The 15992-nt window shown below is 48.4% G+C and overlaps 1 protein-coding gene across 6 annotated transcripts in view; it reads right to left on the reverse strand.

Annotated features, from left to right (window-relative positions):
* TP63 (tumor protein p63) overlaps positions 1–15992 on the reverse strand; it is a 126121-nt gene that overhangs the window by 60535 nt on the left and 49594 nt on the right. For all 6 annotated transcript variants that reach the window (XM_072996371.2, XM_072996372.2, XM_072996373.2 and 3 more), the window contains one exon: positions 14183–14437. In XM_072996371.2, coding sequence (XP_072852472.2) covers positions 14183–14437 — 255 coding nt within the window. The remainder of the gene's footprint in view (positions 1–14182; positions 14438–15992) is intronic.

Here is a 15992-nt window from a genome sequence, read left to right on the forward strand (position 1 = left end):
CACTACTGAGCCCTATTAAAAGATGCCTCGTGTCTGCCAGAAGGCAGAGGCGGTAACGGACCCGCGGCCAGCCCGTCTTCCATTACAGACAGATTCTGTGACACTCACCATTCCACGTCAGTCACCCGTGCCTTCTGCACCGTTTCCTGCAAATCTCTCCCTCTTTTTAAAAATCAAAGAGGTTTGCCTTTAAGCTGTGCTCAGTTGCCTGTAAAATACACATTTTGCACAATTGCTCTCTGCTACCCAGTCACTTCCGACTAACGGTGACCCAAACGGTGATTTTTTTGAGATTTTCAAGGACGGGTTCATCACGGCCACCGTCCAAGTGACCCTCCTTGGGAAAGCAGTGACTTGAACCCGAGTCATGGTCTGACCACATGGGTTCTATTTTGTCGCCTACCCAGCACATGCATTTACTACCGTAAAGGCCACACAAAGTTTGTCAACCCTTCTTCTACACCGAGAAATGTCTCTTCCCCCAACCTCAGCCCATGCAAACACCCGTGTTGTACTAGGGCAGTGGTTCTTAACCTTTTTGAAAGAAGCGCCCCCTTGAGTCATTTAGGAAGTTATCATCGCCCCCTCCCCGCGGTGATGATATCTTATTTGTTTGTTTGTTTGTTTGTTTGTTTGTTTATTTAAGACACTTAAATCCAATGACCCCTGAAAACAAAATTCAATTCCAAGAAAATCAAATGCCCCCCAAAAGTAAAATTTAATGATTTAGTTGCAAGCGAATTTTAAGACGCAAAAAGAAATATAAAAAGGGCATAAAAACAAACCGCAATGCAGGAACTAAAAATTCCAAGATGAAAATTCTGAAACTAAATTAAAATTGGAGGAAAATATATATTCATGCACACTGTAAAAAGGCTGCAGCCATCTTCACAGGTTTGGCTTGCTCCAGCGCCCCCCTACCGCCCCCCTTCTGCTCCAGCGCCCCCACACCGCCCCTTTTCGTTCTACCGCCCCCCTGAAAAATGAAATCGCCCCCTGGGGGGCATTATTGCCCACGTTAAGAACCACTGTACTAGAGCACAGCATGGGCTCACCAATCTAAGCTGTACTCTAGCTGGCAGATCACGAGGGGGGGTGTGTGTCTCAGAGGAAGGGTCGTCCTGTGGCCTGGCTCTCCAGACTAAGAAGGCTGGTGACCGAATCGCCACCCGCTGTATATGCCACACAGCTCAAAGGGAAGCAAGAACAAGTGGGTGAAGAAGGTGTGACTCAGAAAGATGCCACTATATCCGCTTCCCACCTTTCCTGCCCCTCATACCGGGAAATGCAAAGTGCAGCTGGTCACAGAGGGGCCTCCCTGGGAGTGAGGAGAAAGCTGGCCCGGCCTGGTGGCCAGGAGCTTTTGTGGCTCTCTTCCAACCAACGCACGGATACTAGTAGCAGAAGGTTAGAAGAAGCCGCAGGGTGATTCCCAAGATGGAAAACGTCTTGCTGCAAAATCACCAGCTCTTGGTTTTCTGCCCACGCATCGTGCAATTCAACATACCGTATTTTTCGCTCCATAAGACGCATCTTTCCATAAGATGCACCAATGTTTTAGGAGAAGAAAACAGGAAAATATAATCTGCTTTCTTCACTCCATAAGACGCAGACTTTCCACCCCCCTGTTTTGTGGGGGAAAAGTGCGTCTTATGGTGCAAAAAATACGGTATTTGTCAAGGTGACTCCTGCTGAGAACCTCTGGACTAGTGTGCTGAGACCCATTCAACCCCGAGTCCACCAGGACTCCTTGCATATTGAGAAGGGGAAAACGAGGGGGGAGGGCGGCGAAGAGCCTTCTTAAAGTAGACAAAGCTGGTCTGACCGATCGAGCTGGCCGCCTCCACAAGCAACCAACTACCTCTAGAAAGCCCATGAGTGTAAAGGCAGTAACAACCTTTGCATTAAGAGCATGAGTTGCATTTAATGCAAGTTGCATTGTGATAAATGCAACCTGGTTTCCTGGAGATATTAAGTAGGCTTAATTTCAGTGAGTCCAACATCCTTTTAAAGGAAAAAGAAAAGAAAAGGGGGGGGATGGAGAATACATTTGCCATCTTATAAAAGTGCTAGCCAGCATCCTTCACCCAAACCAAAACCCCTTAACAGTTTCATGTCTCTCTAGGCGGCTGCCAGGATGCGCCTTCCGAGTGTGGAAAAATTGCACACCACACTATCTTCCAGAGAGAGAGAGAGAGAGAGAGAGAGAGAGAGAGAGAGAGAGAGAGAGAGAGAGAGAGAGAGAGAGGGTAAGGAGCCAAGTATCTCAAAGCCTCGAAATGTGAGACCGCCATTGCAGAGGCAGAAAGGAGCAAAGACTGCACGTTTAGATGTCACTTTGGAGCAGAGACATAGCCCACACCGATGAACTAACAGTCGGAGGCCCTGCAGGGCAGGCTCACCAGTTCCATGCATGTCAGATTCATGAATTTGCGGACGCACCCCTTCCCAGGCCTGTAAGTGATATCTGTAGAACATCTGTAAGCATCACCGACCCTCTCTTGGCCCAGTGCTTCCTCTGAAGGTTTGCCTGGGCCAAGAGGCTGTCCAAGGAGTAAGAGCGGCCACCGAGGTGTCCCATGTGTGGGCCTGCCACCGTGCCACCAAGATTAAACAGACGGGGCTTTTTTCGTAGTGGCTCCCTCATTGTGTTCATTTGCTTCTGCCGGATCCCTTTAGCTACTGTTAGCTAGGGCTTCCTTATATTCTTTTTGTAAAATGTCAGCCTGTTGTTTTTTTTCCTGCTGATGCCAATCTGGTATTTTTGCTGTTACTACTCTGTGTTCTCTCTTTGCTAGCTTGGGGGAGCATGCATTTTTGGGTGAAATCCTGTTCATAGAAGGCTGATGTTGTCATCAGAAAGAGGTTATCTTCAGAAAACAAAAACAAAAACAAATCAGGGTTATTTTTCAGGTATTAAATACAGCACTTTTTACTCCTGCCTCGCAGTTCCCAGAGTTCTCACGCTATCCCTTTCATCACGTACAAGCCACGAGATGAGACAAGGAAATCTTTGATTCCCAAAAATCACCCAGTGCTGATGACAGCATCAGCCGTCCGCGGGCACCGTGCTGCCAATCAATTTCCGCCGGGATATGCTTTGCATATTTGTCCTTGTTTCTAAATAGGGATGGAGGAGGAATATTGCCATGCAGGCAGAGAAGGCTTATCAATTTTTGCGTATGACACAAAATTGGGCAATACCCTGGAAGAGAGAAACAACATTCAGCAAGATCTGGATAGGCTCAAGGACTGGACTGAAAACATCAGAATGAAGTGTAACAGGGATAAAAGTGCAAAGTTCTACACCGTGGAAGAAAACCCAACGTGTACGGTAAAACACAGGGGATACTTGGCTCAGTAAGGCTATGAGTAAGAAGGATCTTGGAGTTGTTGTAGATTATAAACTGAATATGAGCCAACAGTGCAATGTGGCTGCAAAAAAGGCAAATGCTATTTTAGGTTGCATTAACAGAAGTAGAGACTCCAAATCCTGAGTGGTGCTGTTTCCTCTCTGTGCAGGACTGGTTAGGCCTCATCTTGAGGATTGTGTCTAGTTCTGGACACCACACTTTTAAGAAGGATGCTAACAAACTGGAACAAGAGGAAAGGAACTAGGAAGATCAAGGGGCTGGAAACCAAGCTTTAGGAGGAAAGACTGAAAGAAGAACTGGGCTAGTTTAGCCTTGAGAAAAGAAGACGGAGGGAAGAGAGGAAAGCACTCTTCAAATAAATGAAAGGCTGTCCTACAGAGGAGAGGCAGGATCCGTTCTCGATCATCCCAGAGTGGAAGACACTCAACAATGGGCTCACGTTACAGGAAGACAGATTTCGATTGAATATCAGGAAAAACTTCCTAACTGTTAGAGCAGTATGACAGTGGACAGTACGAGGTGAGTGCTCCAACACTGGAGGCATTCAGGAGGAAATTGAACAACCACCCATCAGATCTGCTTTCATTTGGATTCCTGCCGTGAGCAGGGGGTTGGGCTGGATGGTCGCATGGGGCCCCTTCCAACTCCACGATTCTCAGATTCGGTGAGTCTCTCAATGTTGGTCTCACCTTCACCTGACGAGAGAGCCTGCCTAAGATGTTCCAGTCCCGACATGGGCTCTCGTCCTGAGATGAGACAACCAGCTCTTTCCTTCCCATTCTGTGTCTTGCATTTTGCACCGAAGCTCCAAGGAGGAAATTGCAGCGTCTTTCCTTGGGGAGGCTAAGCACCCCCCAAGAAGACAGAAAGAGCCCAGCTCCTGGAACGGACCAACAGTCCCTCCCGGTCCAAAATTCTGTTCGCAGGCTGGTCAGTCACTTGCAAATAACACAAGCACACAATAGCGCTCATGCCCAGCAATGACTGACGCACAAGGCCTTTGATGAGCTGAAGGCGACCTACAACCTTCCAGACTAGTAGCCGTTGATGACTCCATCCAAAGCCAGTTTAGCCAATTTCCTTTTAATGAACTGGTTTCCAACTGTTTTGTATTCCAGATTTTTTTTCTTTCAACGTCAATTCCCAGGACCTCTGATTAATCCCCACGCTGGCATTTGGGATTTGGGAGTTGAACTTCAAAGCATCCGAACGATGTCATGCGGAGGAGCCCTGTTTCAAAGCTATCCAGGTTGGTAACGCATGTGGCCGGGCAGAAAAAGGAAAAAAAAGATTGCTAAAAAAGATGCGCGTGAACGATCCGCCTGAGGCTACTGCAGTCATTTTCTCCGGTTTAGGCACCAAAGCAACGCTCACACATTTCAGAGTAATGCACAACTTTAGAGAAATGTGTGGGAAAATAGCCTCAAAAATGGGCACAATCTCTCTGAGAGAAAACAAAAGCACTCAACCTCTTGGATTCTTTTTCAGGAATAAGAAGGGATAAAAATATTTTAAATAGAGAAGTAAACAAACAAACATACATACATCTCAAGGCAAGGACAACTGTTTCCGATTTCAATCCCATTTTAGAACATAAGAGCATAAGAACCTCAGAAGAGCCCTGTGCTGGGTCAGGCCAAGGGCCCATCTCGTCCAGCTCCCTGGACCTCAGTGGCCCCACCAGATGCCTCTGGGAGCACCCAAGACCACGAGAGACTCTTCCCCTGCATCTGGCTTTTGGAGATCCCTTCCTTTGAAGCCTGGAGATTATATACACATCCCCATCATGGCTGGTCACCTGTGGTAGACTTTTCCTCCCGGAATCTGTCCAATCCCCTTTTAAAGACCTCTAGGCCAGATGCCCTCACCATCCTGTGGCAAGGAGTTCCACAGATTTGATTTTCTGATTTGATGTCCCAGGACAAAACCAGGACTTACACGCCTCCTACTTTCAGGATGCTAATTTAGAGGGGTGTTCCTTCTTGTTTGGCTATATGGTCTGCTGCTTTGGGAGTTTTGTGATACAGTTTTGTGACGATCACTACAAGAGCACATGGCTTTTGAAGAGGACCCCCCTCGGATGAAAAAGAAAGGGCAAGATGACCCACTGCAAAAGGACCTCACCAAGTGGCCTTTTGCTGGGGAGGCAGGACAGGAGAGTTTACATGGGTGTGTGCACCCATCTCAAAACAAAGGCTTTGCAAACTTCCTTCAGTTCCAGAATCTGGTTGTGTGGAGAAGGTTACCGTGAACTAACCCCACAAAAGTGACTCAGGCTGACAACTTGATGCCAGGTTGTACAAACTCTGCTACTCCTTGATGGGAGACGTCTCTTTGACTGTTTGTTACGAACACCTCTTTCAATTCCTTCCTCTTCCTCATCCTTTGCCAGATCAGCAAAAGCCAGCCGACAGGTTTCTTTCCTTCACAGGGAGAATGAAATCCCCGAATAGACCATGTCTACTACAGTGGTGCCACCGTCTGACTCCCATCCATGCCACCCGTTTCCCTCTGCCCCAAATCTGGAGCAAAAGATTCCCTTCCCGTTTGCTGGACTAAGAAGGGGATTTCCCTCCTCCCCCCTTCCTTCCTCCTCTTTGACTTTGCTCAAGTCCTTCCACGAACACCCACAAGACCCACAGGCAATGGGGAGCGGCTGTAGGCCAGCGATAAATCTCCCTTGTCTTTGCACACCGAAGGTTGCCTGTCCAACCGGCAGCAGCATCTCCAGGCGTGGGAAAGAAAGAATGGTCCCGGGAAAGCCCAGACAGCCATCACTGTCGGTCAGTGTCCAGCAAGATTAGCTTAGAAGGACCGAGGTTCCCTCCTTGATAAGACCCATTTCTATACTGCCCTCCTGTCTCCATATCACAGCATGCCAACTCCAGAAATGGGCCATTTCGGATTATGATTTGTTTTGACATTTCGATCCTGATCGTCCGCTCAATGTAACATTCGAGGTGGGAGACAAGAACCTGAAAACGGTAAACCCCGTTAAGAAAGGACCCCCATGATGAGAAGGATGATCTGAAAGTCTGCTTTCGGGAGATGCTTTTCTCCGCAGTTGCTAAAAGCCAAGGACCGGGTATCCAGCTCAGCTCCAGTTATCATCCTTTCTTCTCTCCCCACCTCCACCCTGCCCTTAATTGTTCAAGAAGAAGGAACATCCGAGGCCTGGGGTCTATAGAAAACACCGACAGGACTTTCCGCAAGGGAGAAGGTGGCCTTGAAACACTCAGGGGACCCCACCTGTCTCAAATTCTAAAATCAGAAATTAGGAATCCCATGAGCCTGGCTCAGATACTCTGAGAGATGGCGCTCAAGTGTGTCAAAGTACTTGCAGAATTTCTCCTTTTTGATAACTTTCCAAACCTTGCCCTGAGGAGAGACCGCCCTCTATACTTGCCCCATTTCCTGACTTCCTAGGAAATCAACAAAAGGTCTGGTACCCCACGTCACAATCCCCTCCTCCCTTTTTTCCTGGTCTATTTTTCTGTGCAAGCTTCAACCCCCCCCCCCCGAAAAAACACACACCAGATTCTGTGCAACTGAATTCCCTTTTCCAGTGAAGAAAAAATGTAGTTTTAGAAGAGGCAACTGTGTTAAGCCATGTGCAAGCTTATCAGGCCAAAACAAAAGGAAAATTAAAAAAAAATGAAGAAGACCAACATTATTGTGGAAAACTGAGATATTTTAATGTGAGCTTTCGTGGTCTGAGGAAGTGGTGCTGCCCAAGAATTACTAGATGTAAACTCCTGGGTCTCTGCATTGCTCGGACGTGGGGGAACTCAATTTAGTTTTACCCAAAAACCCAAAATAGGACAAGTGGGGCCCCTCCTGAACTGGTTCTAGCAGGCACTAAATTTAAAAGTTTCCTTGAAGGGAAAGAAAGTATTTTTTATTATTGTTGTTGTTGTTGTTGTTGTTGTTATGCACACACCCTTGCTAGTTAGATTTCCAGTATTTCCAGCTAGTCATTGCATTTCAGAACAGCAGGGGATAAATCCAGTAGACCTCAAGGCAGCCTGCAAACTTCACACGAGCCGTAGTCCAAACAAGGGCTACAAGAGATTTCTCTTGAAGCAACTTTCGATGCCTCCTGGAGGGGAAGATTTCTCTTCCGTTCACCTTTTCTACGAATTTCCAGAAATTCTCAAACTTCTCCAAATGGAGGGGAAAAGTTCTAACAGGGGGGAAACTAAAACTGGCAGATGCACCTGTGTTGGCTATTTATGACCACCTTTCCACCCTGAACATGCACAAAGCGAATCAGAGCTGGTTGGCCCTTGGATGGGAGAGGCCGCCAAGGAAGACCAATTTTACAGCTGGCCAAGGAGCACAGCGGCCAACCTGGAAAACCACAGCCGCCAGTCAGAGTTAGCAAGGCTGAAGCGGATGGACCACGGGGCTTGGGACCTCAGCCCAAGTGGTACTTCCACCAAGACCCATGGAATGAGCTTCGGATCACATCGCTTCAATGGGTATACTCTAGTCGGGAGCAGCCGCTGGAGTTAAGCCTAGGTTTGAATCCACTACTGATTCATTTATATTATTGCTGAGTTTTACTCCTTTATTTCATTTATTTGTTTTCTTGAAGAGCTACACACAACACATGCAGTCAATTTGGATTGTACAGATGGGAGCAGATTTCATTTCAATCCCATTTTGATCAAGACTAACACGTGAATTTTGCCCTTGAAAGGTTTCTAGGCTAGATTCTCCACGCCTGATCATACTAAAAGGAGCCATGGAGCATAATTTTATTGTCCATTCTCTTAATCAGGGCGAAGGGGGGGTTACACATCCGACAGAAGCATCAGTGAGGCTCTTCGGAGAGGCCTTGGGTTGCTACCGCGGGAGAGAGGCCAACAGCCACTCGTCCCCCACCCAACGGGCATCTTCGGTGAGCCCCTTTCCTAAGGATTTGTTGGGCAGGATCAAGGCTGGAAGCAGAGACCAGGAAAGTGCCATTTGAAGGACTACTGCGGCCAGAATCCCCGGCCAACAAGGCCAGGATCCGCACAGTGACATAAAACCCTGCTCTTGCAAAAGAGAAGACAAGGCAAGGGAAGGAAACTCCCCACACACTGTAATCACGTGCAAGGCCTTAGGGCAGCCATTGGCAAACCGTTCACCGAGGAGCAAGAGGATGCCCCCCCCCCAAATCTCAAATTTGGAGGCTGCTGTGAGCCTGTGACAGGATCTCCCCCCAAAGGGGAAGGTCATCCATGCAGGTCTTGAGGACTGGTTTCTATACCAGCCTGGCCTCTTCCCAGACCAGTTCCTGCAGAGAAGGTCAACTCCAGCGCTCTCTCCTTGCAGGCAGGAGATGGTTCAATGGGCCCCAAGTCTTAGCAGAAGGTAACCCCCTCCCCGTCTCAGGAAAGACCATGATGACCACCATGGTCAATCATAGAGTGGTCGTAGGGCTCGAAGGGACCTCGGACCTCTTCTAGCCCAATTCGTTGCCCAAGGCAGGAGACCTTCTCCCATCTAATTTGGCAGCTCACACAGAAATGGGGAGGGGGCAGGGGGTTCATATACTGGGACTGAGCAAATAACCTTCTCAACATCACCACCTCATTGCAAAGGAATTGTTTCAATACATACCGTATTTATTGGGGGTTGTGGGAGGGCTAGAAACTCAGTACTGCTGTTCAGAAATCAAGACAGTTGCCCTATCCATTTTTTATTTCCCTAAGCATTGGGGGGACTAGCCATATTTTCTCCCATAAGTGAAACCACCTCAGCAACTGGGCTTCTCCCAAGACATGAAAACGGTATACTCAAGAGGAGACCTGTGCGTTGGCAAGTGAGTTTCACCATCCCTAAAGCTGCAGACGTGTTCGGCCCCCTTTCAACGCACAACCCCGTAATTAGTGCAGTAAGACCTTTCATATACGAACTCTCTCGTCTGAACTTTTTAGTGCTGACTTCGGTCAAATGTTTAAGTGGGATGTGGGGGAGAGACCGATGGGTGAACACCAATCTTCTTTACAGGCGGGGAGGGCATGAAGGGTGCTTTGAACGTCTTTCTGCGATTCTTCCGACAACTGGTTCAGTCAGTGAAAGTCAATGGCCAAACTGCATCCAGGGGAAACATCTGCGCCTTTCCCCATTGGAGTGGGGAAGCGGGGGGGGAGAAACACGGCTTTCCTCTTGCCAGGGAAAAAAAACCCAAACCCAATTCTAGGTGTAACACTTTTGAAACGTCTTGTTTTCCTCTGTTGGAAGGGGAGGAGGTGGGAAAAAGAGGGAGGCGTTCCTTCTGACTCCTAATATATGAGAATCCATCAAGTAGGAAGATCTCACAATGAAATGACGACACTCATTTTCAACAATTACAACTTTGCTTCAAATTGCAGGGAACCTCTCTCTCTCTCTCTCTCACACACACACACACACACACACAAACACACACACATACATATAAAGAGCCACGGTAAACACACCCTTTATCTCCTTGTGGCTTAGCACAACTGAAGCCTTTCCCTGCTGGTGCTTCTCATTCTGGCCATGACTTTTAGAGATGGGGAAATCTGTCCATATTATTGTCATCTCGTGCATTTCTGACTCTTGTGAAAACAGACTTTGCAAACCGTCGGTCAGTTCCTTAAAAAATGCACCAGAGCAGAAGCTTCCACCCCCTGCACCAACCAAATTCAACTCAAGAGTGGATTCCCGGCATGGAAGAGAAACACACCGCCCTTGTGCGCCATTAAATGGGAAGAGGCTCTCACGGGCAGTGGGGGGAAAGAACAGCCTCAGAAAAACAGGTGGGCTCCTTGAACTCAATGCTGATATTGTGAATATTCAAGAGGAGAATTTGAAGACGTAAGCCCTCAGCACCCCGAGACTGGGTGGATGACACCTCGCCAGATTCAGTTTCTTCTACATTGAGGTTTTTAAATCTCAGGTTGTTTCCATTTTGAATATGAACAGTTAATGGAACAAAACAGTCCCCCGTCTACTGTAATCTTTTTTCCAATCCCTGGACAATCTTGACCCTGTGTTACTCTAGGTAAAGGTAAAGGTTCCCCTTGACAGTTAGTCCAGTCGTGTCCAACTCTAGGACGTGGTGCTCATCCCCATCTCCAAGCCATAGAGCCAGCGTTTTGTCCGAAGAAAGTTTTCGTGTTCATGTGGCCAGTGCGACTAGACACGGAACACCGTGACGTTCCCACCGAGGTGGTCCCTATTTATCTGCTTGCATTTGCATGCTTTTGAACTGCTAGGCTGGCAGGAGAAACTGGTGTTATTCTACTGGCAAATAAAACCCTTCTCCACCCTCCCTTTTTTTCTGCAGCTACTTTATGACACTTTTTTCTCTCGTTGGGAGAAGAGACGCAGGTTGTACCGCAGACTCATCTGCGTCCGGCGTTATCTGAGGGACTCTGGTTCCGATGTATTATGTTCCCTCCTTCCTCTCCTCTCCTCCTGCCCGCGGCGTCTTAAATCTACTACAACCCTGTGTGCAGAAAACACACTCAGCAGTTACATCTAAATGACCAAACTACTGAGGCCACCCTGCTGACCCATCAAGATTGCTTACTTGGTAGCTTACAGTCCTGGCCTGGAAGGATCGGTTTGCTGCTTGAGATGCAAAGTATAAGTAACCAAGCATGCAAGGGGAGGAAAGAGGGAAGACGGCTGGTGTAAATACCAAACTGAAAGAAAACAGAACAGCCATGACGCAGGGTGGAGACCAGAGATGAAGGAATGCTGGACTTCCAGGCTTTTACAGGTTTTGCAGAAGTGCCGGGCTATATTTATTCCCTCTCCTGCCAGAGCATCGCTCCGTCCCATGCACATTAAAAGGCGCATGAGGACCACCGGATCTCTGCCCCATGTTTGCGTTGAGGACAAGCCAGGGCACCTGAATGGGACAATGGCTTTCACGCTCCTTCCTTTTTGCCCATGGCAACCTGGCTTTCCAAATACTGCCCATATTTAACAAGAGTTCTCAGCTGGTTAGCCCTAAGAAAGCAGCTCTAAGACCTAATGAGGCTTATAGTGACAGACGGCGCATGCCGGAGGACCAGCTGCCGGCTGAATAACCATGCCATACCCAAAAGCATCCACCCTCAAGAGGCACTTTCCAGTTCACACCATCACGCGCCTTCAGGCCCACGTTTTTATCCCCGATCGTGAATGAAAGTGTCTTGGATGGAGCCAGGTCTTCAGAAGTTACAGAATGGTTCAGACCAGCAGAATAAAAATCTGTGTCAGGAATAAAATCTAAAAGACCACGGATCCACATGATTATTCCACAGCTGTTCATTCCACCGTGCGCTTTCTCGGGGAGTCTATCTGCCCTGCGCATCTTTGCACACCGTAGGAGCTGTCTTAAACGGCAAAAACTCCATCCTGAGATCTGTACATTGGTGACATGGCCAGAATTCTCTGCTCTACGTAGTTCAGCTCCATGCACCAGAACGATCTAGCAGAGCGCTCGGCGAGTCCCTCACCCAAACGACAAATCCCAGAATTCTGCCGGATGGCGCCATGACAGCCAAGCTGGTATCAGGCCACCCTAACTGGGTCATGCAACCATATTCTGAACCCTCTTGGCATTTGCTGTGGTTCAGACTGCAGAGGGTGATCTCGGAAACCGTGAGGGGATGCAGAGGGGATTGGCTTGGAAGCCAGGTTGGGCAACCTCTGACATGTCAGAAGCCAAGGACAGACCACCACAAAGCTATGAGGAATAGAACCAAACACGCACTGTTTCTTTTCCTTTTTTTTTTTTTAATGCATTTTATAAGCTTTATAATAATAACCGTGTCAAAGAGGCACAGGGGGGGAATCGAACTCCCAACCTTTGACTCCATAGCCAGAGACCAAAGACAGAAGTGTAGAAAACTACAATCCACCACACCTGGTGGATTATCTCTCCAGCAAAAACATCTTGACCCCCTTATTTTCCTTCCTTTTAAAACAGATACCTGTGCTCTTCACAACCGCTAGCAGTTCCTTGCATTGACTTCTCAACTCTAGGAAATAAAATATGTGATGGTTCAGCCACAGCTTCTTGGTGGTGGCTTCCCTGAGCTGTGTGGTGCCGGCAGAGGACAGAATAATCCGACGGGCGAGAGATACTCCGGTTCCCAGCAAACTGCAACAGAGCTGGCCCTCCAAGTCCACCAGGGATGGGGCAGGTGGGGAGAAACGAGGACAAACCACGTTTGCACCAAGGGGAAGGCAGTCGTCCACGCCTTCAGGAACAACCAGTGAAAGCTGAAAGAGAACTTGCAAATTTGGGGACTCTCGGTAAGGGCGGGGCCCCGTGCAATTAAATTTTTAATAGGTCCATGTAATCTAAGAGGTCCTTCCAGTCGGGCTGGTTGCTAAACTGTCATTAGGAAGAAAGGGGGAAGGAGTGACGGGTTCTCATCACAGAGCCCTGAAGTCACAGCAAAGAAGGAAAGACGAAAGACACGGCCCAGTCCAAGGGTGAGACCTTCATGCATCTTGGCTCAGGGACAGGTAACACGGATGGAACGAGCCAAGGGCGACGGTAAGACACCAGCCTCCAAAAGGTGGCCAGGAGGGCTCTTTGGCTCCATGAACAACACCTCTAGATGCTTCCACCCATCGCGGGCTGGTGATCTGTCGCTTGACCCAAGTGGACACCAGGCCAACCGGATCGCTTTGGGACATTTCTGCTGCGACGTCGTGCTTGCGTGGTGAAAACACAGCACAGCACAGCCCGGCCCCCCGGAAAGGGTTAAATTCAGACCACCTCGTGGGATTGGAGCCCTTCTCCATCAGCCCCACTTAAGAGTCTACCCCATAGCATCCTGAGGAGGCGTCTGCCGAACTAAAGTCTTTGCTCCTGGGAAATAATTTAAGCCATCCATTTTCAACGCGAGTTTTCTGAAATATGCCCTCTGAATCTTTATCTGTGCACACAAACACCCCTTACGTTCTCCTTCCTAAATCATCTTAGAGTCATCTAGAGTCTATAATTACAGCAACAATGACAGGAAGAATTAGGGGATACGTAGAATACTTGTAAGAAAATCTAATTTTTGGTGGCTTTCTAGGTCACACCACGCTGGGACTCTTTGCTGAGACTCTCCCCTGTGCTAGAGAAATTTCCTGGCTTTAAATGAAAATTAGACATCCCCCCCAGGTTCATTTTGATTCCTGTTCTTTTAAAAAACAGAAGGGGCCGAATCTGGTACAGCTCATTGTCCTTTATGAGGAACCTTGTGCCAAAAGGAAAGGAAAGGAAGCTTTTGGTGCTAGAATGGTAACATTTCTGTGCAGACTGGTGGGCCTCCCAGGGGTGTAGGAAAAATGACCACCACATGTCGGAGAAAATCCCACAAGATGTTCCACCGTTATTTCCCCGGAAAAACTCAAACAAAGACATCTCAGTGTCGGGGAAGAAAAAGAGATGGATTTCTCTCCCTCCCCCTTGGTTTCTCATCAAGAGTGACACACTGCAAGATTCACACCCCTGTCAAGAAACCGTCTAAAAATGTTTCTTGAAGGAACTGCAGAACTTGCAATTAAATCAGCCCAACTTTGGGAAATGACCACCTTGTTTGAGCAAATGCACCGAGGCTTCTAGGAATCTGCGACTGTGCTCCCTCAAGGGTTGCGTCACCTTTTTCTCCTTGTGACCCCTGGCTTATCCTAAGAAAACGCACCCGGAAATGGTGTCCCACCTTTCTGATCCAGGCTGGAAAATCCTGGCTGTGTGTTTCCCACTTCCTCCTGTCTTTTGCACCCTAGGGTGGTCAGGGCCCAACTCCCCACCACCACCACCACCACTGAACTCTCTGCTGGTGCCAACTTACCGTCCAAGTTGCTGATTTGGCTGTGCTGGACTGTTGAAATGAGACGTCGAAGCTGTGGGGCCCCGGGTAGTCGGTATTGGAGGGGATGGCCGGTGAGGGGGAGAGGGCGTCAAAAGTGGAGCTGGGCTGGGCGTAGGGCGAAGGCGCCGTGACGCTGTTCTGGGCGTGCTCCGTATTATACGGGCTCGTCGACGAGGAGCCGTTTTGGATCTGCTGGTCCATGCTGTTTAAGAGCCCCAGGTTTGTGTACTGCGGCTGGAATGAGAGAGAAAAAGAGAGAGAGAGATTTTAGAAGGTGGAAGGCACCAGGCGCTTGTCTTCTGAGAGCAGGTACAGCTCAGCTATGGCTTTTTGCTTGAACATTTTTAACATCATGTGCTAGCTGTAGCACATTGGAGTCCATCCACATCACAACAAGGTGATCTCTGGGTTTCAATCATCACAGCAAACTTATTCCCGGCGTCCTGGTCCAGCCTGCGCCATACTCTCTGTTCCCGCCTCAAGAGCAACCCTCGCAATCTTCCGGCTCGGCCGGTTCGTGGCCAATCAGTGTGTGAAGGGACGAGGGTATGGGGCCCCCCCTACATGCACACCTCAAGAAAAAGAGGCACCCTTGAGTTCAACAGTGCTATAAAGACAGCATGTACACATGATGAAAAGAAGATCTATCTATCCGTCAGTCACATATGAATCCTCTACTCCCTCACAGCCTCAATAGAGAGCAGGACGAGGAAGAGAAACAAGGAAGATTTTAAGCATTTCCTCAAAATGCTAAATCCAACTCAAAACTGCATCTTTGCATTCCTGCATCGAGCAGGGCGCTGGACTCAATGGCCTTATAGGCTCCTGCCAACTTCTATGATTCTAACAAGTTAGTGAAAGAGGCATCTCATTAACACTGGGCTGATCTGGAGTTCGTACTATAGCTTTGTAACTTTCAAGTGTGCAGGAAAGGTCGGTCGTCTTTGCACATAGAATCATGGAATCACAGAGTTGGAAGGGGCCTCAAAGGCCATCAAGTCCAGCCCTCTGCTCGTTGCAAGAATCCAAACCAAAGCAGATCTGACAGAGGGTTGCCCAATTTTCCCTTGAAGGCCTCCAGCGCTGGAGGATTCACCACCTCCCGAATATACTATGTAGTACACATTATGTCACCGCACAAGTAACAGCTAAATTTGGAAGACAATTCATTGGCTTAATAACATGGCTGGCTGGATAGCTCAGTGGTTTAAGTCTCTGGCTATGGAGCCAGAGGTTGGGAGTTTGATCCGCCACTGGGCCTCCTGTAAGTAAAGCCAGCCTGTGTGGCCTTGGGCCAGCCCAGGGAACACAGTTCTGCTGGTTATGTTTTGAGGAAGCAGCCCATGAAACATTCCCTCACTGTACACTCAGTTTGCACAATAGTGCAAGTCCCACATTTGCCATTAACTACGAACGTGCCTTGGAAAGGAAAGCAAAACAGAGGCAGAAACAGGATATTTCAGTGTTTCCCTGAATATGCAGATCTGTTCCTGTGCTACATTCACCTGCCGCTTGCTAAGCCCTTTGAAATGCTGGGTTAAAAAGACACTGGAGGTCACAGAGCACAACTGAGAAACACATCATGAAGGAGCAACAACATAAGACGGCAAACGGAGTCCCACAGAAGTACCCTTATGGCACACTGCAGTCTTTCCTATCTTGGTGATCTCTGCATGGGTGGACTTCCCCTCCTATCATAACCACAGCCAGTGGTCCTCCCTACTCAGGGACACACATACACACACACACACAAACACCGGGGTCATCAACCTCCAAAAAGTCACCTTCC

Source organism: Pogona vitticeps, chromosome 3, assembly GCF_051106095.1.
Source record: "Pogona vitticeps strain Pit_001003342236 chromosome 3, PviZW2.1, whole genome shotgun sequence".
NCBI classification, from domain to species: domain Eukaryota; kingdom Metazoa; phylum Chordata; class Lepidosauria; order Squamata; family Agamidae; genus Pogona; species Pogona vitticeps.